Below are 22,612 nucleotides of genomic sequence, written 5' to 3' on the forward strand. Positions count from 1 at the left end.
TGGGATTTTACGACGTAGAAAATCTGTTTTCCCATGTTGGAAAAAGGTTAACAAGTTTCAATTGCATATACGATGCCGGATTAGCCTTTTATGCTGTTGACAAAAAAGTGTTACAATGTTGAACTGGCCTGAGAAACACTCGGTAATATAATTTAACGAACACTTTACTTCATTTCACAGGGGAAGGAAATCCCATTCGGTCCGAAAATGGGTCACCACTTATCGATCTTTGGTGGCTCATTTGAATACGGCAGCAGAGCGCCGGTACCAGGGGGCCATAAAATTGACCCCATAGTAAAGGCGTAGTAGGCCTTACAAGGATTGCTGGACAGGAAGGCAAGACTAGCTTACTCGGTCTAACTTACGCTAGCTTAGTTCCAAGGACATAAAAAAATATCCATCAAGAGGACTACTACCCACCATTATCATCCTTGGGTAGAGGAGTTCATTAGACAATTCACCATTTTCTGAAGCTCCATAACTTCCAATCCTTTCACCTCAAACACGACGACGGAAAATTGGAACGGTTAAAGCTAAGAAATTGGGCGCTTCTGGTGGTGGTGGCAGAATTTCTTCGACCCAATCAGTCAAACAGAATGAAGAGGTAAGGAGGTAGGGAAGGGGAGTTTTTGGGAAATTCGTTTGTGGAAATTGCCTTCCTGTGGCCGACCGTCCCATGCTGGGAACAACGCATGCCTTGTGACATCCTTCCTTCACAAGCTGAGGTTCTAATTGGATTTAGAAGGCTAGCTGAGGGGGAGAGGTGGCTCTGGTCATGTAGGTGGGGAGTGGTCGGTCGACCGAGCGCAACAAAAACCCCCGATTCTGTTAATTGTCACACACACAGGTGGCATATGTATGCGTCTGTTGTGGACGGATTTCTGGTTCGGGAGGGTTCATTTTGCTGTGAACCTGTGGGAGCCAACTTCGAGGCGAAAGGTAGGATCGCTGCTGGAAAAGCAGGCACACACAGAAGGAAATATGTGGCATAATTGTAATCTTGTTTACACAGTACCGCCGTTCAGAAACCTTTTTGCCAACCGCTGCTACCCTGCCAGGACACACAGCGCCCCTCCCAAAAGAAGGGCAGAGCTTTGGGGAGAAATTTTGAAAAGGCTTCCCTTTTGCGTACATTTTGACACAATAGGGTTGTCGGCAGTCGGCAGAAGGCTCGTGTGGGGTGGTGGGGGCATTGGGGTGAATTATTTAAAAAAAAATCCCATTGCATAATACGGTGAAAACGTTTGGTGCTGTAATACAGTACACGATGCACTCAGTTCTCCAGCAACAACAACAGTGGGCTGGTAACGCAAAATCAGTCGTTCACGCGTATCGTACCTTTGTTCCATGCTGGGCGATAAACAGGCAATCGTAAAAGATAGATGTAACCCATAATCGTTTCATAGAGATAAATTTCCATTTCTTATCGAGCATGATAAAGCCCACTCCACCCTCTTTTATCAACACTAGCCCCAGGACAATATTATCAACCGGTCTCTAGCAAATAGCGGTGCAAAAGTTGGGTGAGAGAGAGAGACAGCACCATAATCAACCCCTCCTTTACCTTATTGACCGTATCGTAGTAAAAAAAAAAAGACTTTTATTCTCACTCGGTCTCTCTCTCTCTCTCGAGTTCTTCGGCCGCGAACTATGAGCCGCAAGGAAGTAATTTCGAAAATTTAATTCAAACGGCCATAAACGGTCGAAGAGAAGCGCGGGTTTCTTTTTTGTTCACCCTTCCGAACGGCACCACAGCGAACGAACCCCTTTTTTTACCCCCTGTAAACCACACATTTTCACGTGAATGTGAGATCATTCCGGTGGTGCAGCTGCAAGTGTGTGCGTGTGTTTTTGAACGCGCTCTCTCTCTCTGTCATTCTCATCCCTTATTTTGCTCTTCGCTGCACGCGAGAGTTTACCCCTTTTCGCTACGGTGCGAAGAAGACGAGCCCCATATACGACCATCATCATCATCATCACCAGGCAAACGGCAGTATCATCAAAGTAGGCAGTTTCATCTCTTCCATTTCTGGAGTTCCTATTGTGATCGCGAAAAGGCGCACACGCAACGCCATATGCTCGGCCACATGCTGCCAAAATGTTAACCGTGGAGTGAAAAAATCAAATATTGTTGCCCGGAAACAAAAGTGCATTAGCAGTAGCAGCAGCAGTCCGTTTTTCGCAATGTTCACAAATTCAACGTTGTCTTACTACCAATCGCTCTATCTCTCTCTATCATCCTTTCCCTTAAATGTTTGCTTCCTATTCTTTTTAATCAACAAGATGATGATCAATTGAGCATAAACTGCTGGGCCAGGTCGTCGGTACAACCACCTTCTCGTGCAAGTACAAGCCGACGAGAGCAACATGATGGGGCACCCCTCCTACCAGAGCACAGAGTATGGGCAATAGAGTCGCGAGAAAAAACCCGCATTGCGGTAAAACGGTTCCTCGGAGCGAGATACTACGCGAATCCGGACACGCTCTCACGCTCTATCCCCAATCGCGTTCTCCGCTTTTCCATCGCGCAACCACCTCCTACAACCCCCAACACACACCCCCGTGGAACCAGGGAGGGCGCACCAAAAACTTGGGGCGTTGAGAGTTGCGTGTTTTCTCGGCTTCAATGTCGCAACGGGATCATGTTTGTGCACTACAGTGTAGTGTGTATGCCAGAAAGAGAAACCAGCTAAATTGCGCACGTACAACCTCACACGCACGCCCACAACGGGGAGCAGGTTCCTGAAGAGAGCTGTGTGTGTGTTTGTGCGACTGTGCTCGCGAGAAACGGTGAAGTTGAGTGAATTTTGTCTCAAAAACCTCCCCATCTTTTTCCATCTCGTCGCCTTTACGGGTGGAGGCCTGCTTTTACGAATGGTCTGCTTCTTCTGCTAAACGGCACCCCAAAATGACAGCACTGGTCGGTACAATAGTGTTCTCCGCCAGTGCGTCGGAGTAAAAGCAACTCGAAATCGAACCTTCCGACCGAGGACAAGAGAATAAAATCCACCCGGACGTTATCCTCCACCCTCGGCCCCCCTTCCTCCTTTCCACTCTTCACACAATCTTATTCTCGTATCATTAGCAACGTTTTTTTTTATTTGCTTCGCGAGCACACACACACACACGCGCGGAATCGTCTAACGAATGAGTATAAACGGAACGGGGAGTTCGATTGACTCACGAGTTGAATTGTGCGCAAAAAAGTGAGGTTAGATATGCACGCAAAAGGGAGCCTCGCGCGACACAGCAACCCGCGAGTTGATGATTCACAGCCTACATTTGCATTTTCTTTGCTGTTGCTGCTGCTACTGCTAGATTGTGTGACAAATCCTGACCCCGGCAAGAGTAAACGTCACCACACACCAATCATGCCACATGCACCAGGTATACACACACAAACGCACGCACATACACAATCGGTTCACTGCGCGTAGATGGCCGACCCGGATTCCATTCCAGCAGGAGGGTTCCCTCCGAGCCATCGGTGCTAGCTTACTACCCATTACTACTACTACTACTACTACTACTGTCGCTACTTTACCCCGTCTCCACATGATATCACTTTTTCACATCTTCCATCAAGAGTCCCCCTTTCGCTAGCTTTTCAGTCTCGGATTTCGAAGGCATTTGCTGACGCGTTTCATCGGCTTTCCATGGGGAGCCATATTCGCAATGCCGCAGCACAAGCGAGACACGCAGTTCCGCCAAGAGCGTGTAGATATTGGCAAAGAAGTCTTTTTGGGGCAAATGCTGTGACTGACAGAGCTTATACAGTGTTGGCGACCGGGTGTGTAAAGTCGCACTCCTCTCGTATTTTCTAGGTCCAAATGAAAAAAAAACCGCAAATTACGCGATGGCGGCGATTTGCACAACACACTACCAATAGGAGGCTTCGGCGGCAGTTCACTCACTTAGCGCCACCATTTGCTTCGACCAACGAAAAGAAAAAAAAAAGGACCGACTCCATCATCTTATATGGAGTCCCCACTGGAGGGCTGAAAAATTGTACGGGGGACGCCATCGAGCGGATTGGCCACACTCTGCATAGGTACGCGGCGGCACGACACTTGACACATCCGGATTCCGGGAAAGGTTGATAAAATTCGATGAACAGATGCGTGTGCACACACACGCACACACATACACACACTCGCCGAAAGATAAAAGTAGCGAAAAGGAAACCGTAAAATGTAGTGGAATTGTTGCACGGTGTATAATTACCATCTTTGCTGCTAAAAAAAGGGTGGTGGCTTGGTGTCTGGGTTGGTTTTCGCTGCACGAAAAACTAGCTGACAATAGACAGGCTGGTGCTGCTGCTGCTGCTTGGTTGCTTTTGCACACTCTTGCTGCTGCTGCGGCTCTTCCGTGTGGCGACGCTGGCTGCGAACTCGGCGACAACTGCTAACTACTGCGGCTTACAATTTACTGCTGCTGCGGCTGCTGCCTCTGCTCTGCTGAGCGACCAAATTCCCCGACCGATCGTGCTCTCGCTCTCGCACGCTCTCTGCGCTTGCCGTGCTCGCTCTCCTGCTCTCGCCGCTCGCGAACGCACACTCCAAAAGACGCGCGCGCACACACCGCACACAAAAAAAAACCCGAACGCGTTCACACGCTCTCCGTACGCTCTCCGCTCGCTAAACGGTCGGTCGGTTGATGACGACGGGTTCGTTTCTTCGCTTCCTTCACGGGCTGCTTCTTGCTTCGCGAAGATGCAGCGCGGCTTTTTTGCTGTTGCTGTTACGCTGACGACGCGATACGCACACAAACGTACTGGGATGTGAGAGAGAGACAGAGAGAAGGGGGAGAGAGAGAGAGTGAGAAAGAGAAGGTCAATCGTACGCACTATCGCGACGTTATGCACAGGGAAAGGGGTTTGGGAGCAAAGCGCCCAATACACCACCAACACTAACGCACACTTACACACAATACACACGCGCGCGCGCTCTTCACGCAAAACGCACACTCAACACGGTGGTGGTGTAGAAAAACACGCTAATAAAATGCCGCACACACGGGAGCGGAAAAACACAACACTGTGGTGGATTACAATTTTTCGCGAACGCTTTACCTGGCCCGTGGGGGGTGGAGGATAACTAGAAGATGAACAGTAGGGGGAGGAGGGGGGTAAAGAAAACAAAGCACACACATTACAAATTTGTAAATACACGCTGTGAATGTTTTCGAGAGGGGGCTAGAGATGACAACGGCGTTTTGTATCTCCCCTAGTTGTGCTGAAACGATGTTATTCGAGGACCAATTTTGGGCCACCTGTTTCCATTGGGAGAACTTCAACAGACGGACCGAAATCGTTTTCCCGAAAGTTTGCGTTTACATAAAGTCCGTATTAATCATGCATTGGTTTAAAAATTTTCGTCAGCAAACATCACTCGCTTTACATCAGCACTTAAGGAGATACAAAGCACGCCGTCAACAACGATGTCGAAGTATTCGAATCAAGGACTCACGACAACAACTGTGCTGTATGGTTTCAGAACCGTTTTCCACGACGACTCGAATTCAACTGCTCTCGGAATGTTCGAACGCCTCAACAACTAGATCTAGAGACCCGCGTACGGCGCGATTGCTCCTGCGGCTGCTGTCATCCATTTTCGCCAGAGCAACAACCGTACCATTTTCCTTGCCTACTAAGCTGTGTGCGTGTGTGTGTGTGCATGGGGTTGGCTGCCATGGCGATGTATGCCGTGGAAGCAAAAGCTCTCCTGCTCCAAGAAGAACGCCGCAGTTTTCTGCACTACTCTTTGCAGGATATCTCCCGCTCACCAATTTGCCGATGGTCCTTTTTGCTCCTACGAGGCCGAGAGTGAGAAAATGGTTGGAAAATTGCTGCCATAGTACCGGACTCCCGGAGTTGGCGCTCTCTCCGGGTCCGGTCGCTCCTGGTATGCGCCTGTATGCGTACAGATCCAGGCGATGGCGATGGGTTTCGCCTTCGTATTACTGCGCAGAAATGTCGCAATGCACACAAAAGTTCGCTTCCTTCTTTACATATTCGATAAAACAACGCGCTTTTTGGGGCTCGTCTCGCTGGCTTCGCTTCGCTCATTGGGCGCCTCCATCGGCTCGCGTCCTACCCTAACACCCCCCTCTGCGTATACTCCGCACGCACACACAAACAGGCGCGCGCGCCTGGTCGCAGTAGGCCGCACATTTCAGCTTCAGCCGAGCCGTGTCCCCGGGGGAACGGCGGGTGGAGTAGTCCGAGTGGGTCAAAATTGCCCCATCAACAACCAAGTCAGTCCGAGTGCGCCAGAGCTTTCACCGAGCGCTGCTAATAAACATTATATCCATCCCCATCCCCGGCTACTTGCGCCTAGTGTGGTGTGTGGTGGCGCAGCCCGTTTGATGATGGTTCTTTCCCTCGGCACGGGCACTTCGGGTTTTTGTTTTATTGCGGCGAATTGTGCAGTTGGGTGCACCCACGCACACCATCACTATTTAGCTGCTGTAGGCGGCACCGATTTGGTAGTCCCATCCGGGTGCGCTTCACCGGACTCCGGTCACCATATCCGGTCGACGGCAGCAAACAAACAACCCTTGGCCGGAACGGCTCTGCAGTAGTCATCGCACCTTCTCACGTGTTTTCCTCCTCCTTCCTCCTTCGGTCTTCGGTTCGCTTCTCGCCTAGGCCTTCTTTTCTCTCGATCGTAATAGCGCTTTTTTCGATTGTCTATTCGACAGCGTTGACTGTGTGAGTGCGTGTGTCAGATTGCGGTGGTTGGGCATTTCTGGGGTTTCACGTGTTTCACCTTACCGGTTTTTGGGGCCACGCTTGGATGCAGCAGCACAGTGTGCTGCTGTTCATGGTCAGCGCGTTAGCAAACCGATGGGTGAAGCACATGGAACCGGTGCGCAAACCATCTTTCATCCCATTTACTGCAAATTTCCGGAGTGGGTGTGTGGAGCACGATAATGTAATGTGAGGTGCATTGCTTGTCGGGGGCTCTTTTATTCAACCAGCCCTTCAAAGGTGTGTCTTGGGTCATTAGGGGCTGGGTCACGAATTTATGAGCTTTGCGGTCAAGGCTCGCCTTTTGGCTCTACAACCTCTGGAGGTCTTGCCCTATCATTGGCTTCTTATGACTGGCTGGCTTCATATGACTTGCTTATACCCGCAAGTTGGGTAGCTGATCCTGGTACCTCTACCAAGTACTTCACTGGCCGCTTCATCTAAAGAAAGACTTGTATATAGAGAGATCTTGGTCAAGTTGTATATAGTGATCTAGAATTAAGTTCATTGGTTCATTGGATTGTCGTACGAAATCCGTTTCCGTTTTTTTTCCAATCGGACAGATCAGGTGTCGCTGGATCGTGACGCTTCGATAACGAAGTCACTAACGGCAGTGACTCGAGCCAGTGTCGGGCAATCAATTAGCTAATGGTGATAATGGGTGCCAGGCATGAGTCAGGAATCGTTCACACTGACGTAATGCGTCTGTTGTGCCACGGCAGGCGCAAGCAGCACGAAAACGGGCAAGGAATCGTTCGTGCAGTGTAGAACATTTTTGGCCACCTTTTTCAAATACATTAGCTTTCTATGAAGAATTATTGCAGGGTGCAAAAAAATGGGCAAAAAAGAATAGTGTTAACTGGATTTTTAGATGGCTAATTGCCACACGTATGATGGGAGGACAGAATGAAAGCATTGGCATGTTGATAAGCGATGCCCTTACGTGCCTGGCTGTTCGTACCGTTGCCGATGGAGCAATCAAAGATAAAGGGAACCACACGGTTAAGTGTTGCTCGGGAATCGATTAGCCAGGCGTATAAGCCACATGCGAAAATTGTCTTCCCTATAACGCTTAAATATTTTTGTTTTACGATTTGTGCCACTCTATTGTAACTCCCCGTGGGGTGAAGGTGTCAGCTGTTGTAACACGTTTTAAATTGAATATCATTTTGCAACACTGATTTTTTGAGGGGGGATCTTTAGGGGGATCCTACACCATTGTTATGAACGCAGCTCAGGCTGTAGCGATTTGGAAAATTGTTTTAGCAATTTGGTATAATGATGATGGACTACAGATAGGTTTTTTGCCTGCACAGTAAATAACTTAACCAAGTAAATGGTAATTTGTGGGGTTTTTATCCTAAAAATGATGTAATATGGGTCCTAACTTTGTCACCTGCATTTGCCATTACTTGTTAATAATCTTAAACTTATTGCTCCTGATTAGTTGAAGTCTAAAATCATGAAGTAATGAATGCAATTTTCTTCTTGCTTGGCAACCTCGAAAGGTCTCGACCTGCCGTTTCTGGCTTTCCGGCACTTAATTTTAAACAAATCAAGACTGGCAGCCCGAGGGGTCGGTCTGGATGGGATTTGAATACCGGTCCCTGCCCTTTAAATGGACTTAGACATGCAGTGGCCTTGTGTCCAAATGTACTACCCAACCATTCAGTTAATTTGGAGCACCTATAGTCTTTCCGGTTGAAGAGTTGCAATTGACGATGTTTTTCATACTACGTGTTGTATCCTTGATAATGATCTCCTTGCTGATGATAGTTTACAATTGCTTCAAGTTTTTCAACACTTTCTCACTTCTGGTGAAAGACAAAAAAACTAATAGGAAACAGATTCTGGCCGCCCATCTGTATTGTAGGACCCTTCAACCAGAGCAGAATCTCATGAAGAATCCTAGTCTTTATTGTCTCTATCGTTGTGAGACTTATATTAAGAAGACAGAGTATCCTTCTAAATGGTGAACAATAGCCTGAACATACTAGAGATTGGTAGCTTAAACACCTTGTCCATGTAGGAGACAAAGTCATCCACTAGACTCAAACTAATGGCTAATCTCAGCAGCGACTAACAGAATTTGTTAATTAGAACTAGATGAAATAGCTGTAGCAACTGATCGCCAACGATCACAACGATCTGACCTCATTCTTGATTAAGTCTTAGCCGATTAACGATGGTCCTAGCCGGTTGGTGACGAAACTTTCAGGAAAATCTTCTTAAGAAATTTTTCTTAAGTGTAAGATTATGCTTCGTTAATGATGGGCTGGTCATGTCATGTGAAAGGCACCGGACGACTCAGCCTGTAAAGACTTTATTGGCCGTTTACATGGACAGAGCAGGGTCGTAGGCCCAAACTGAGATGCAGTTTTATCGTTAATTTCTGTAGTTCAATATTTAGCAAACAAAAATTTATATTAATTGTTGATCTTGAACTTCTTAAACGATCTACATTAATATTAGCCGTTAAAATAAATATTAATGCCCTTCGAAACAACTGAAACAATATTGATATTCCGTGACGTGAAGAGATCTTCGCACCCGCTTTCGTCAGACCGGCTATCTCCTTTCCTGCCGCGATTAGTGTACACTTATCAGCAGCGAAAAACAAACAAAACCAAAAACACACACACACACGAAACAAAACAAAAAAATGATACACGCTTCTCACTTCGCCATTGATAAGCTGTGAAGTGCATTTCATCCAACGGTGGTCGTTGATTGTTGATTGACCGCTATAATTGAAAACGGTTTCCCTTTCTTCTCGCTCACTCGCTCACTTGCTCTCCCTCTCATGTTCCGGTGAAAATTGTGTGCGAGTCAATTTTACACTTTATAGCTACTTCGCAATTCCCTCCCCACCCCGAAATGGCCCCATTTCATGGTTGTCACGAAAATGGAAGACAATTTTGAAGCCCCAAAAGGAAAAGCACCCCCCGGAAGCTCCTATTGTTGATAATTATTAAACAAAGCTTTGAAAAGCGGGCCCGTACAATCGTGTGATAATGGCACCGTAGGTTAAATACGAAAAAAATAATTGGAAGAAAACCTTCGCCCTGGCCATAATTGCTGTTATCTTTATTACAGCCATTTTTCTAAACGGCTAAAGTATAATTGAACCGAACTGATGCCTACAGGCGGAGACGGCCCACTCGGTGATGATATTAATATTTATGGCTGGTGAGGACGCGCCCTGCCTGACAGGGAGGGAGGGGGTGTGAGGGTGAAATATGGGGTGATCCCGCCAGCGTCTGTCCGGGAGATTGGAGTCCCGGAGTTGATTGGTAGAGCAGATCATTATCTGCCATTTTCCCTGTGCGTGTATCGGGATGATAACGAGGGACCTGGGAGTCGTTATGAAAAGTTTTGCATCCTTCAAAGAAGTCCACTGCTTCTAATTAGAATGATCGTTATGGTAAATGGTTTAATGGCGAAACGGTGAGTTCCCTTCGTTAATTGATCACTGGACCTCTGAGCCTGGGATCGCTCGCGAAGATCATAAAAAGTGAGGTGCAATGTGCTTTTAAAGTTTACCATTAAAAAATCACCCCCGCTCCAGCAGTTTGCTATATTTCATACGCTAACGATGTCCTAAGTCCATTGTCCAAGGCTTTGCTCAAGACCGAGCCTTCCGGAGCTTCCCGAAAGTGCGAGGCGCATGAAGCTGCAGAAGGCCCGTACTGTCCTAGTAAAATCTTACAATTTATCGCTCTTTTTATTAGCCTCCAGCTTCGCTCGACATGCCCATGAAACGAGTGGGGACACACACACTCGGGGGTCTATGAACCCCCGTACAGGAAATTCTACTACTTGCGCTCTGGCGGTGGTGGACACATGGCGCGGCATGATGTTTTGCAGCATCTTTACATCGGCGATGTATGGAAAGAGCGAGAGAGAGAGAGGGAGAGTGCGAGAGAGCGTGAGATGGCAGACCAACCGAGCGGGACCGAATTTTTGGTGCGGATTGGGGGCCGACTACTAAGAGAGTAGCTTCCGTGGCGCTTAGTCATCTTTGTCGGTTCGTTCCGGTTCTCGGGGAAAAATCAGTAGCAGTTCTGCGGGTATTTAGTAGCCCTCCACCACCAAGTAGCCAGCTTCCATCAACAACAAACCGTACCAAGAGCTGAGGGGTGTGTGTGTGTGAGGGGGTTGGGGAAAATGGAGCATTCACGAGAGCGAATATCTTTTTTTTCCCCCCTTCGGTGTGTTATTCACTGACGTTTAGCACCCCGTTTTGCTAAGTTGGCCCGTGTGGAGCGGATGGGATTAGTGTTCCCTTCCCCTAGGGAGGACTCCCCCTTGTCCCCTCTCCTCCCCCAGTAAGCGTAGTAGTAATTGTTACATTCGCGTGCCTTGCGGATATACCAACCAGAGAGATATACTCACCATTTTTGTACCAAGTACATTATCTCTCCCATTGCTCATCTCCGAATCGCAGGGTTTCTGCTTTGGATCGGTCGCGTCGCGCGAGTTTCGAACATTGGAGCGCGCGCGACACCCAACCGGCTTTCGGCCGGTACGGTACTGCGTCCGCGACCACGATGCGTGTGTGTGCACGTGTGTTGGTACCATCGAACCGGGCGTTCCGATTGGCGCAGCAGTACCTGCAATGCGAAAAATCGCCCCAACCGCGCTGTCACACACACACACGCGTACTGCTACCCCTTATTCGGGGAGGCGGGGGGGGGGGGGGGGGGTGGCGATCATCTTTTACTACCAGAGCAATGTGCGTCCACTAGCCGGGGCACAGGAGAAGGATGTTGCCGAGGGTTGAGGCTTTCATCAAACTGGCGGAACGATTTTTGACGCGGCAACCGAAGCAAATCGGGCGCCAACGCCTACACACACACACACACACACCAACATCCTCGGTTACGTACGGAAACAGGTGTGGATGCCTGTTTTCCCTCACTGCAGATAACGCTCTGCGCTGTGGTGACACACGCACGTGTTTTTCCGTGTGTTTGTGTGTGTGTGTGCCTTTTTGGGTAAGCGGGATGTGGTGATAATTTTATTGTCTTTCATGCCTTCGTGATGATTTATGTTTTTTGCCCTCGCCTTTTTTCTGCTTCGTGTGGTCTAGAGGGTGGGTGAGAGGGAAGGAGGGGGAGAGTGTTGCGAAGGGGGGCACACACAATACAACAGGATGCTGCCTGCACGCATATACGCGAGAAATACGCGAAACGCTTGTGTACGAGATGCGTATGTGTTGCTCCCCAGCAGGCTAATGACAGTACCGGTGACAGTAAACATTTCTCCTGTCAAACGCGGAGATGTTTTGCAAGCGAAGGTTCCTGTGATGGTCGCTTGTGTAAGTTGCCGTCCTTTATAGGGTGCCCGGGTTTTATCATTCCGCCTATCGATAAGTGTTACCATATACACCCCGTCCACTTCACTCTTCCTCCAGAACCTCCGTTATCAGCATCATCCGCATGGCATCATCGTAAAGGTTACAAACGCACACCTCTTATCACCATCGAGTGCGTGTGTGTGTCTGTGTCGGTCCGATCTTTCTATTGCTTGTTATCGGGCTTGTAATATCTGGTCGTATCTGCCATAAACGACACTCGGGCGGCAGCGATCGATCAACATCGACGGGAATCGCTGCCAGCCGCTGTAATTGATCAATCAAACGATGCCCAGGGGTCCGCCCGTGCTTTTTTCCCCTTGATGGAGGCGCCCAGCCAGCACTGCGATCCGGCGGTGTAAACGTGCGCAACAGGTCAGTACCGAGCATGCGAGCACACACACACACACGCACCCAGCAAAAGGGGAAAACGGCGGCTTTTCCTGCAGCCCCTCCCAGATGAATTATCAAACCTTTGCCCCACTCGTCCTAAAAACCCGGGGCAGAAGGTTTACAAATTTGCTGACGCAAAATGGTCCGGCAGCTCAGCTCGCCGTGACGGTGGGAAAGGTTGGCGTGATAACCTTATTTTAGATTCCAGGGTAAGCCACGCTCAATGACATACATATACAAGCGCAGCGCTGCATCCGTATACCGACACACACACACACACGCTTGTATACTGGGGTGTTCTCTTCTCATAGCGTTTTCCATTCCCTTCTGCTCTAAGCTGCTGCTGTGTGGCAGGAGTCGGCAAAAACAACACACCACTAAAAAAAACCCACAAAATGAGATTCCGCATCTCGGCCGAAATGTTGACCAAAGCCAGGCTTATCCTTCGTGCAGGGGTTTTTCTCTCGAAGGTACGAATCAGCGAGTGAGCGAGCCTCCCGTTCCGGTCGGGGAGTGTGCGGGATTCGATGTAAACAATTCTCACGCGCGGTTCCGGCCACCTTCCAATACACATGCACCAATGCAAATGAGCAGCAATGCATTCGATGGGGGGAGCATGGATTTTTTTTGTTACTAATGGGAATGTTAAGTAATGGACGGTTTTATTTGGATGAATTTAGAATAACTGAAGCTAAAAAAAAAAATTACTGCTGGTAATTTAAATTTTCTGTCATCCTGAACAAGTCTTGGATAAGAATTGTTTATGCGAGGATATCTTAGTGTAATGGGATTCTATTCGAACCTTGAAGGAGGCACTAGATCTCGTATCGCGCCAAGAGATCAGACTATTGAGGAAATCAATTCAAGACAGCCAGAAATGGCAGACCAAGACCTCTCGGAGTTGTAGAGCTAAAGAAGAAGATTTAGAGTATTGTACATGACTCTATGTACCTAAATGATAAGCTTATCAAAACTTTGAGTGAAATCGATGCAAATTTTTTTTATTTACAAAGGGTTATCTTGACACTTACAGACTACATAACTAATATTATCACTAATATTAGCTTAGCATCTACAAACCTGAAGACCGGTAACATGCTAAGAAATATAAAAAAATATAAATAATAAGACAAACTGATAGAAAAAAAAGCACAAGACGTGAATTAATGAGCATTTTAAATGGAAAAAAGTGCATTATTGGCCGTTTACGTAATATAGGGCGCCTCTTTAATACTGACACGCGATTAGCACTTAAAGCATTCCAGCAAACTGTCAGCAACACCCGTTAACACCATCATCAACATCATCTTGCTCACCAACATTCTGCAAAACCTTCGGACGCACGTCCATAACGATTCCACCACCAACGGTGAGGCAAATCAAAAACACCTATCCTCCTAACCTTGAGCCAGCACTGAGGATCAAGTGCAGCTCCCTGGTGGGGATGGTGGGAGGAGGGACAGTCGCTCAGGCTTAATTTGATTAGTTTTGCCAGCATACACCCTTCGGCAGCAGAAAACCAGCACGTAACATCAACAACTCACCGTCCGTCGAGCCCACCCAATCACGGGAAGGAACATGGCGCCGGAGACCCGGAACCAACCTCCCCGGTGTTCGGAGTGGCGCAACCGTGTGCAACCACACATACGCGCCAGTCCAGGCGTATTGCAGCAGACGTGACGCTACCATTGCGGGAAACTTTGCGGAAAATGCAGAGGCCCCACGGACGGAGACGACGCAACCGTACGCCAAAAAGGGGTTCGGGTGCCCGTCCCTCGGTTTTGGGACAGGCGCGGTAGAAACGGCTCGGTCGGCTAGTAATGGTCGGCATCCGGCCTGGTGGCATGTGGGTTGCGCGTATGCAACTCTTTGACGAAGGACTCCGCGCGTCAGATGTTGTCAATGCAGTGCTATTTTTTGCTTGGCGCGTGTGGGACCCTACCGTGGAGATCGTATGGGCTGCGGCAAATGGTGGATGTTGCCGCTTGCTTATGAAATGGAATGTCCTCGTATTTCTGGCCGATGTGCTTTTTCTTATGAACAAGAGACAATACTATGCAGCTGTAATGCTGAGTTATTTGTGTTTTCTTTTTGTTTTGGGCGAGAGGACATACAAGAAAGCGTGATCCTTCAGCTGGAAAATCCTCGTGAGAAATGAGGCAAACAGTGGCGAAGACGAATTTTCTTGATGGATGATGGTTCTGCACTGTTGCCAACGATGGGATGGATCCTTCGGATCTGTCCCCATTCGCTGCTTCCTACCTGACCGTGGAGTCAAGTACGAGGCAGCACCACTAGCGTTCGTGTGGGCACGCGATGAAGAGGCTGCTCCTTGCGTGGCTCTATTTTTAGCGCAGCTGAGGGTTACAGAAGCAGTAAGAAGTAACCAACGAAAAAAAAAGAAGGAACATAGACCTGCAGGAAAAGACGCAAAGCAAAACAAACATCATCGTCATCCCGTGCCTGGAACCGTTCCGTTTTTCCTGAGCAGCAGCGTTAGGACATTAGGGCGCCATCGTTTTGTGCGCATTCTGGTGCGCTAACGGAAGCATTGGCGTAGTGTGGCGAAAAGCGCTACGCTATGCTGTCGACGTCATGCGCATTTTGGGTGCTTTCCGAAGGGCTCCACGGCACCGACGCATACCATGGTATTGTGGGGCGGGAAAGCCTATATTCTCCGAGGAGAACTTGTTGATTGTTAGCTAAATGGTGTTTCCAATCAGCAAGGAAAGCACGTCATTGCGAAAATCCACAATAAAAAACAGCGGTATGTCCGGGAAGAGAACCTGGATAATGAAGAGAACGAGAGAGGAAGAGAGAAAGAGAGAGAGAGAGAATTGCAGAAGAAAATGGAGTATGAGAATACTGGAATCCGGAGCGAAGTCCTTGCTCTGCAGGGCAGTGTTGAGAGTTCAACAAAGTAATTCTGGCACTGGTTCGAGTCTACTGCAACCACGCGCTACACGGTCCCTGCCACGTTGGCCATCATTCCCAGTGCCCACTGCAACCGTGCCCAAACGCCAGCAATGGCGTCCAGACGCGTTGCGGCATTTATGCTGCGTTTGCTCCAACCCGTGTACCGACCCGACGCAATTGAACTGACCTCGAACGGTGAATCGGCCTCCCGCCTCACCCCCCCCCCCCCTCCACTCATTTCCACGACACAAACGAGCAAAAAAAACATAGAGGAGCCATTGAAGGCAATTGTGTCTTGGAAGTGAATTTTCTTCCAAGGAGACGCGAGCTCGATTTATGGCACTGGCCATCTTGCCGGCCTGGGCGTCAACTGGCATGCTCGCATTATTCGCTGTTCAGGCGGTGGGAGACAACATCGGGACACCCGGTGACAACTCGGCCACGACCACGTCGTTACTGCTGCAATGCTGATGGCAATTTTGCGCAATCGAAGCCATACGTCCGTTGCAGCGGTGGATGTTAATAAAATTATCCTACCGACCGACCGACCGTCCGGCACCGGGTTTGGCCAAAACTGGATGCATGGTGGAAGGCGTGGTGCACAATGCAACAACATTGTGTGCTGGAAGGTGTGCGGAGACCTGATGATTTGTGAGAAAAACAAATTTAATTTGATCATTTAATTAATACAGGTACCAAATTAGATTACAATTGTTACACTCGACGCCCGGTTCGAAAGGGTATTCAATTACTGACAGGGGGGGATTAAGGTAATCGTTTTTTAGTATTTCACTGCCGAAAGCATTTTCAATTTGCTGTGAAGGAAATTAAATTGTTAAGGAGTTTACTATAAGTGGATTGGATAAATTAATCGAGTAAGTGTCTTGGCACAAAGTAAAGGGTAGTATAAAGTTATGGAAATATTTTCATTGGCATTTATTTAATTCACAAGAAAATTCGTATTGAAATAATATTGTAAGAATCTTTTTTTAAAAATAATTATTACATAAAAACGACCTAGAACGCAAAACATGTCCTACTCAATAAATCCCTTCATTCAAAGAGTGGCACAATTCCGTTAATTTTAAATATTCGAATTTGAATCCACCATGTTCGAAACGGCTTTCCTATTCGATTGTATCAATCACTCGACTAGTCGCTATAAACGCCATGCCCAAAACACCATCTGTTTGACAGTTGTACGAAAAGAAGAAAAGGGGTTTTATTTGCGCGATGCCAAGGTCGGTGGCAAACAACAACAAAGCGGAATAAACGGTACGATTATTGATTTTTCCACTGCAAGGCGGATGCTAAAATGCATTCCGATAGTGTTTACCGGCTCGTTGACCAGCTGGTCGAATCGATTGGCCAACAGTGTTGCGGCCGGATCGACGCAAAGACGGTGAAAAAGTGTAAATCACGAGCATTTGGAATACTGCTCGGGAAGCCCGAAGTTACCCTTGGTGTTGGTGCCGTGGCGGAATGTACCGCTGCAGCTGATGATCCACTGGCAATGCTGGAATGCCATTACTTCGAGATGCAAATGACGTCACGCTACAAGTATCAGCTGGAGCGCTGTGAACGATTCGAACGGTTGTTGGATCAAATCCGGCGCTTCGAAACCGACGACGGTCCGGTGCTGGTCGATCCGGAGCGTGCCGTGTTGCAGTTTTTACTGTCACTGAAAAATTCCACCACCGATTGCAGCGAGGTCCTTGCAGAGGTAAGCCAAAGGGGGTTGAAAGTTTCAATGAACGGCTGTCTGTTTATGCTCGTTATTTATCTTCCAGTCACCGTTTTTCGGCCACAGTAAGATGCCGGCCGCACGGTACGGTCCCTACCCGATCTTCCAGCCCGAGGACTTCCGGATAGACGAGCGGTTGCTTACGGCGTGCTACGATGAGAAGACAAATCCGTACCTGTTTCGTGCAACTCACCACGTATTTACCACAAACATTGCCAACATAATGGCAAGCGAAGCTGTTCGTCAGGATCCGCTTCCGGTTGAGTGTTCCTATTTTAGCGACCGAATGGCTAGCTTGGGTCACTATCAGGGCCCGTTCCGATACAATCTTTTGAGGGCAATCCGACAAGCAACGAGCGAGCCGTATGAGCAGCTGCCAAATAATGAAATTGTTCGTGCCGTTAAACCCATAAAACAGTCACAGGAAGAAGCGTTAATTTTCGGCATGAACTGGGAGAACCTTGGTCAACGCTACATACCGGTGGAGAAACCATTTGCTTCCGAATGTCCGGGCGCATTGTTTCGGTACAATGCTGCCCATGAAAACGAGCTGGGACACAAGCTTCCGGAGATTAGGATCGTCCCACGGTTAAGTTTCATACGCGATGTAAAATTTCTCATCAGTAAGTTAGAGCTGATTTAGGAACGGTGGCTTGCAGAAGCAATAATTGTTTCCCTTCTTTCCTTATGCTTCCAGCCGGTGTCAGTTCGAGCCTGTTTCAGTTCGATGAGAGCAATCGTTTCCGAGCGCTTCCCAACATTACCATCGAGGATGTAAAAATCGAATCGATCCAATCGTTCGTCGATCAAGCGCTGGTGATCGGTACCTGCTTCCGGCGGTTGCTGATGATGACGCGCAAAAATCCCTACACGCTCGAGCTCATCATGGAAGGGTTCGTGTTTAGGGCGTTCTGCGAAAGTGTGGAGAACTTCCTGTGCTGCTATCGGGTGCTCGTGTACAGCTATAAGGGCGAATCGTTGCTTCAGCTGCTGCAAATGCTTTCCCCGGCAAACGAACAGTTGCTTTCGATGGCTAAGCTGTGCAGTTTGCATCCGGGCAATGAAAGTGATCGTGAGTTTCCGACCGGTTCGATGCTGCTCGATCATTTGTACCGTGAGCTGATACAGGTTACGCAGCCGAGCGTGAGCGTCTTCCTGCTGTCGACGTTGAGACGCTGCTGTCTGGAGTATTTTGCTATCTTCCAGCGGTGGTTGTTTCAGGGCCAGTTGCACGACCCTTCCGGCGAGCTGTTTGTATTCTTTGTCGATCACTATCGCACGAATACGAAGCATTTCTTCGACAAGGCTTACTTCATCCGGCGGAAGAGTGTGCCCGGTTTTCTCAAAGGGTACGATGAGGACATTCTGCTGTGTGGGAAGTACGTTATGCTGCTGAGAGCTTTCCGGCCGTTGGTAAGAATTTTAAGACGCGAAATTTCACTCCTCCTGGTCTTATTTCATATTTGATTTCCATTTTTAGCATCCTTTATTCACCCTTCGCCATCCGGAGCTGAACGTTTGCCTATCGTTCGATGAAGTATCAAAGCTACGCTCCAAATGGTTGCGGTACGTCGCGAAAGCACGCCAGCTCTGCGGACCGACCGTATCCGTGCGTGAGCTGTACGAAACCAAACAAAGCGAGCGGGTTGAGTTTTATCGCATTGTGGAGGAAAACTTCCGCACCTACATGGAGCAATGGCGTGTGGAGCAGGAAACGGAAGCGCAGGAACAGAAGCGACGCAAGAAGAAGCAGATGGAAGATTTGCTCGACCAGCTGAACGAGATACGGGAAAACAAACTGATGGCGAAGAGGCAAGAACTGCAAGAGGAGCTACAGCTCGAGCAGGTTCGTCTCGAGATGGAAAATAGGCAACTGTTGCGGGAAAATCTAGAGCTTACGGATCGTGTAAAGAAGTACACGGCGTTAAACACAATGATGGACGCGAAGCTGGATGGACTGCAGGCTGCGACGGTCGAGCTGAGCATCGTGCCGGTCGTTACGATTACGACGGACGGTACGGACGGTGAGGCGGTGAGCGAGGATCCACCGTTTCAGAGCTGTCGTGAGAGTAGGGCCAGCACGGCAAGCGTTTCCATCTACGAGGACGCTCAGAAATCGCCGTCGCTGAGTGTGGACTCTTCGCCGTATGGGGCGGACAGTACGGCGAGTAGCTGCAGCTCTGCGGCTAAGGCAGATCTTTCCACCTCCGGTGCGGAAGATCTCGACTGTACGGTGATCGAAGGCCCAATCGTTCCAACACTCGACCCTGCAGCGCTGGAAAGTGATCGTCTCAACTGCAATCTTCCGGCGGAAGATACCGCGACGCGTGAAGGTGAACGAAACCGAGCGAAAGTGTTGGGATCGACGGTGGGTGTGTTCCAGAATGAAGATCATGCCAATGCAAACGTGGAGCAGCTTGTGGTAGCTACCGCCAGTGCGGGACTACGAAAGCTAACGGAAGCACAGCGTAATAAGCTAAAAATACTCTCGCAGGAGTTCGAAATCGCTCCACCGGACGATGCAACCGGAAGGATCGACATGAATTGCAATCGATTGGCGGAGCGTCGCAAAAATCGAGACCGTATCCTGATAAGCGATTACACAACGCGCGAACAGGAGAGCACTGGTCCGACGTACGCACAAACAACGGCACAGGAGCTTACGGAGCTGCAAAAAAATCGTCGAAAGATTATGAGCCAAGAGTACAATCTGCTCACGGATTATGCCGTTCCGGATGGAACTACCAGACGCGATCCGAACGGGAAGCCCACAATGTACCTAAATCTCGATTCGGATCGTGCTAGAAATCGGCGACGAATATTAGAATCGGAGTTCGATATTGCGACTGGGGTGGAAAACTTTCCTGCCTCACCAATGTCGGTCGATAGTGACACGGTAGATGAGTCAACGAGTCCTTCGGTAGCACCGGCGGCCATGATTGGTGGAGAGAGTGAACTGGCGAAGGATGTTAACGCGAACCCTGTCACACAAAGGGCTTCAGGCGGTTTGAAGCTGGATGTGCTAGCAGCGGCTGATGCGGCGGAAAGATTCGCTATCGATAGACGGTTTGGTATTCCCGATACGGCAGCACTGGCACTGGAAACCCCGGCCAGTGCGATGAAAGCAACCGGAGAAGCAGAGGACGGGATCGATGGTGGGTTTGATTTTACCCGTGCGAAAGCGCTGGAACGAAGGGAAGGATCGAGCGCTTGCCACAGTCTAGCTCCGGTCGAGGTGAAGGACACGGACGGGGAGGAAGAGGATGAACTTTATCGAGAGTTTGTGCTGGCGATGAAGAAGCAGTGTGAAAACTTCTGTCGGCTAGCAATTCCACCGTCCGGCAGCTCGGACGATACCGAACCGGAGGACGAAACCGCTTCGAAAGCACTGGAAAAGGAGCTTAACAGCGTGGACGTTCTTACCATAACGCGCTTCCTACAGTACTCGTTGGTGATTCCGCTGAAAGCTCACATGGAGATCGTGAACAACGAGATACTGAAGATGTATCTGTACGATCTGGACATATTGGGGCATTTCGAAAGTCTCCGCAACTACTTCCTGCTGATGGATGGCGAATTTTCAACCCACATCTGTGACAACCTTTTCAACCGGCTGGAAACGGTACGAACGCCGGAAGAGATGCTTAACTATCAAACGCTTCACTCGATCCTGGATGGTGCGCTGTACTCGAGCAATGCCGGTACCGATCCGAACGCCAACCGGCTGTCCTTCATCGTGTGCCAAGTGCCGGAAAAGTTTGACCTATACTCGCCCAACGTGTTTAGCATGCTGAACCTTAGCTATCGCGTCGAGTGGCCCCTGAATCTGATCTTCACCCTGGAAACGATCGAGCAGTACACGAACGTGTTTAAGTATCTGGTAAAGGTGCGGCGGGTTAGCTACGTGCTGGAGGATTCGTTCCAGCTGCTGAAGGAAGCTAGCAAACGGTTGGGTAAACCTTTGCTGCATTCTCCGCAGTACGCGCGGGTGCAGCTGATACGCCACAAACTGTCCCACCTGGTGAACGCCCTGAAGAACTACATCACCAGCAGTGTGCTGCACGCATCCTGGGAAGCATTCCGTGAGGATCTGCAGGATTCAACCGAAACGATGGAAGACCTGTTCCGCAAGCATCGGACCTACCTGAAGCGAGTCATTTTTCTCTGCCTCCTCAACAAGCGGAGCATTGAGTTTTACAACAATATCGAGCAAATCTTTCGCGTTGTGCTTCGGTTCTATCGGCATCTGCGTTCGAAGGAGTGGCGACGGCAGGAACCGGCCCAGCAGGGAGCGGTCGGAGGGAGCGGCAGCCAGTACTATGTGCATCCACGCTACCGCCAGATACTGGACGATGAGGTGGACTTTGAGAAGCTGATCAAGTACACCATCTTCCTCGGGAACAAGATGTACGATCACGGGTATCAGAAGGAAATATCGGAGTTTCTGCACGTCATCAACATTAACGGCTATTACGATGATGTGAAGCCGGTTGTTAGCTAATTGTGTAATGGGTAACCTTCCTGAGTGTGTCAAAGGAGAGATCTGCTAGGTTGTATTTAGATAAACACAAAAATGGCATGTAAATATGAAACTATCATCTTCCAGCATTCATTCAGGCGCAGGAAAACAAGATGGGATCTGTTGTTTGTTTTAGGATAAATTATGTTAATGTTCGTAACATTTTAGTATTTATATACACGGAAATAAACTAAGTGTTTAAAAACTTCTTACGTTATTTATTCAGAATCAGTTATCCATCTCCAGTCGGGAATTCTCGTGGTCAACATGTTTTTGTACCTCTTATCGGTCTGAGTTAAATATCTTTCTAACCGAGACACTCCTTTTCTTCAAAGTCTCGGAATTGAGTTTATTATCCGATTTCTTGAAGATATGACGAATGATAGGGAACAGGACAACTCTCGCTAGTAGCATTTCGAGCGATACATACAGAAAGCTATCCACAAAACACAACGACGGATTCAGGTCCATCGTTAGCTCCGGAACCAAGTTGCTTCGAAGGTGTTCATCACTATTGGAATCATTTGAAGCAGCCAGAGTCCTGAGAATTTGTACCAATACCGAGTGTTTGACGCTATTCGGCATAGTCCCAAGCAGACCTGTGGTGCTGGAGCCTACTCCAGAGTACTTCGGAGCCTTCCAGGGTAGGCCGGAATAGTTCGGAAGAATTCTTGATGAACTGAGAATCTTTCGGATCACCGGAGAAAGCTTGAGAACTTCCTTGCAAAGGAATGCCATATTGCTGTGACACAGCCGGGATTGGATACTTTATTCTACTGCAAATTTCCCTTGACTGATTCGGAATGTAACAGTCGAATCGCTGTAACTGTAAACAGGTGTAAATACCTCTATATATATCCAGCAGTAACGCAAATGATTATCTGGGACTGATTTCTCATCGAATTGCAATTAAAAAAAAAAACACGCAACGAC

The 22,612-nt window shown here is 48.6% G+C and overlaps 2 protein-coding genes and 1 long non-coding RNA gene across 8 annotated transcripts in view; 2 read left to right on the forward strand and 1 right to left on the reverse strand.

The window, feature by feature from the left end:
* LOC118507192 (calmodulin) overlaps positions 1-5,669 on the reverse strand; it is a 32,718-nt gene extending 27,049 nt beyond the window's left edge. For 2 of the 6 annotated variants that reach the window (XR_004905612.1, XM_036045266.1), the window contains exons 1-2: positions 5,469-5,603; positions 4,225-5,096 (exon numbers count right to left, since the gene is read on the reverse strand). Coding sequence is in view for 4 of the 6 variants with exons in the window: in XM_036045266.1 (XP_035901159.1) it covers positions 4,225-4,227 (3 nt within the window). In the remaining 2 variants the exon portion in view is untranslated. Of the gene's footprint in view, positions 1-4,224; positions 5,097-5,468 lie in introns of all 6 variants that reach the window. The other 4 variants (XR_004905611.1, XM_036045265.1, XM_036045267.1 and 1 more) reach the window with 4 other exon arrangements.
* Positions 5,670-11,465: 5,796 nt separating this feature from the next.
* Positions 11,466-13,636, forward strand: LOC118507193. The gene is made up of 2 exons (XR_004905613.1): positions 11,466-12,071; positions 12,168-13,636. It is a non-coding gene; the product is annotated as an uncharacterized LOC118507193 (long non-coding RNA).
* Positions 13,637-16,633: 2,997 nt separating this feature from the next.
* On the forward strand, positions 16,634-21,891 carry LOC118507194 (gamma-tubulin complex component 6). The gene is made up of 4 exons (XM_036045270.1): positions 16,634-17,139; positions 17,207-17,783; positions 17,858-18,573; positions 18,641-21,891. The coding sequence occupies exons 1-4, from the start codon at positions 16,732-16,734 to the stop codon at positions 21,659-21,661; spliced, it is 4,722 nt and encodes a 1,573-aa protein (XP_035901163.1). The 5' UTR covers positions 16,634-16,731; the 3' UTR covers positions 21,662-21,891.
* The last annotated feature ends 721 nt before the right edge of the window (positions 21,892-22,612 follow it).

Source organism: Anopheles stephensi, chromosome 2 (assembly GCF_013141755.1).
Source record: "Anopheles stephensi strain Indian chromosome 2, UCI_ANSTEP_V1.0, whole genome shotgun sequence".
Lineage (NCBI taxonomy): Eukaryota > Metazoa > Arthropoda > Insecta > Diptera > Culicidae > Anopheles > Anopheles stephensi.

Bases quoted from the DNA above. Each gene is read 5' to 3' on its own strand.
- LOC118507194 (XM_036045270.1), top strand. From the start codon at position 16,732: ATGCATTCCGATAGTGTTTACCGGCTCGTTGACCAGCTGGTCGAATCG. The intron at 17,140-17,206 runs GTAAGCCAAAGG...TTTATCTTCCAG, and splicing joins GCAGCGAGGTCCTTGCAGAG to TCACCGTTTTTCGGCCACAG. The intron at 17,784-17,857 runs GTAAGTTAGAGC...TTATGCTTCCAG, and splicing joins CGATGTAAAATTTCTCATCA to CCGGTGTCAGTTCGAGCCTG.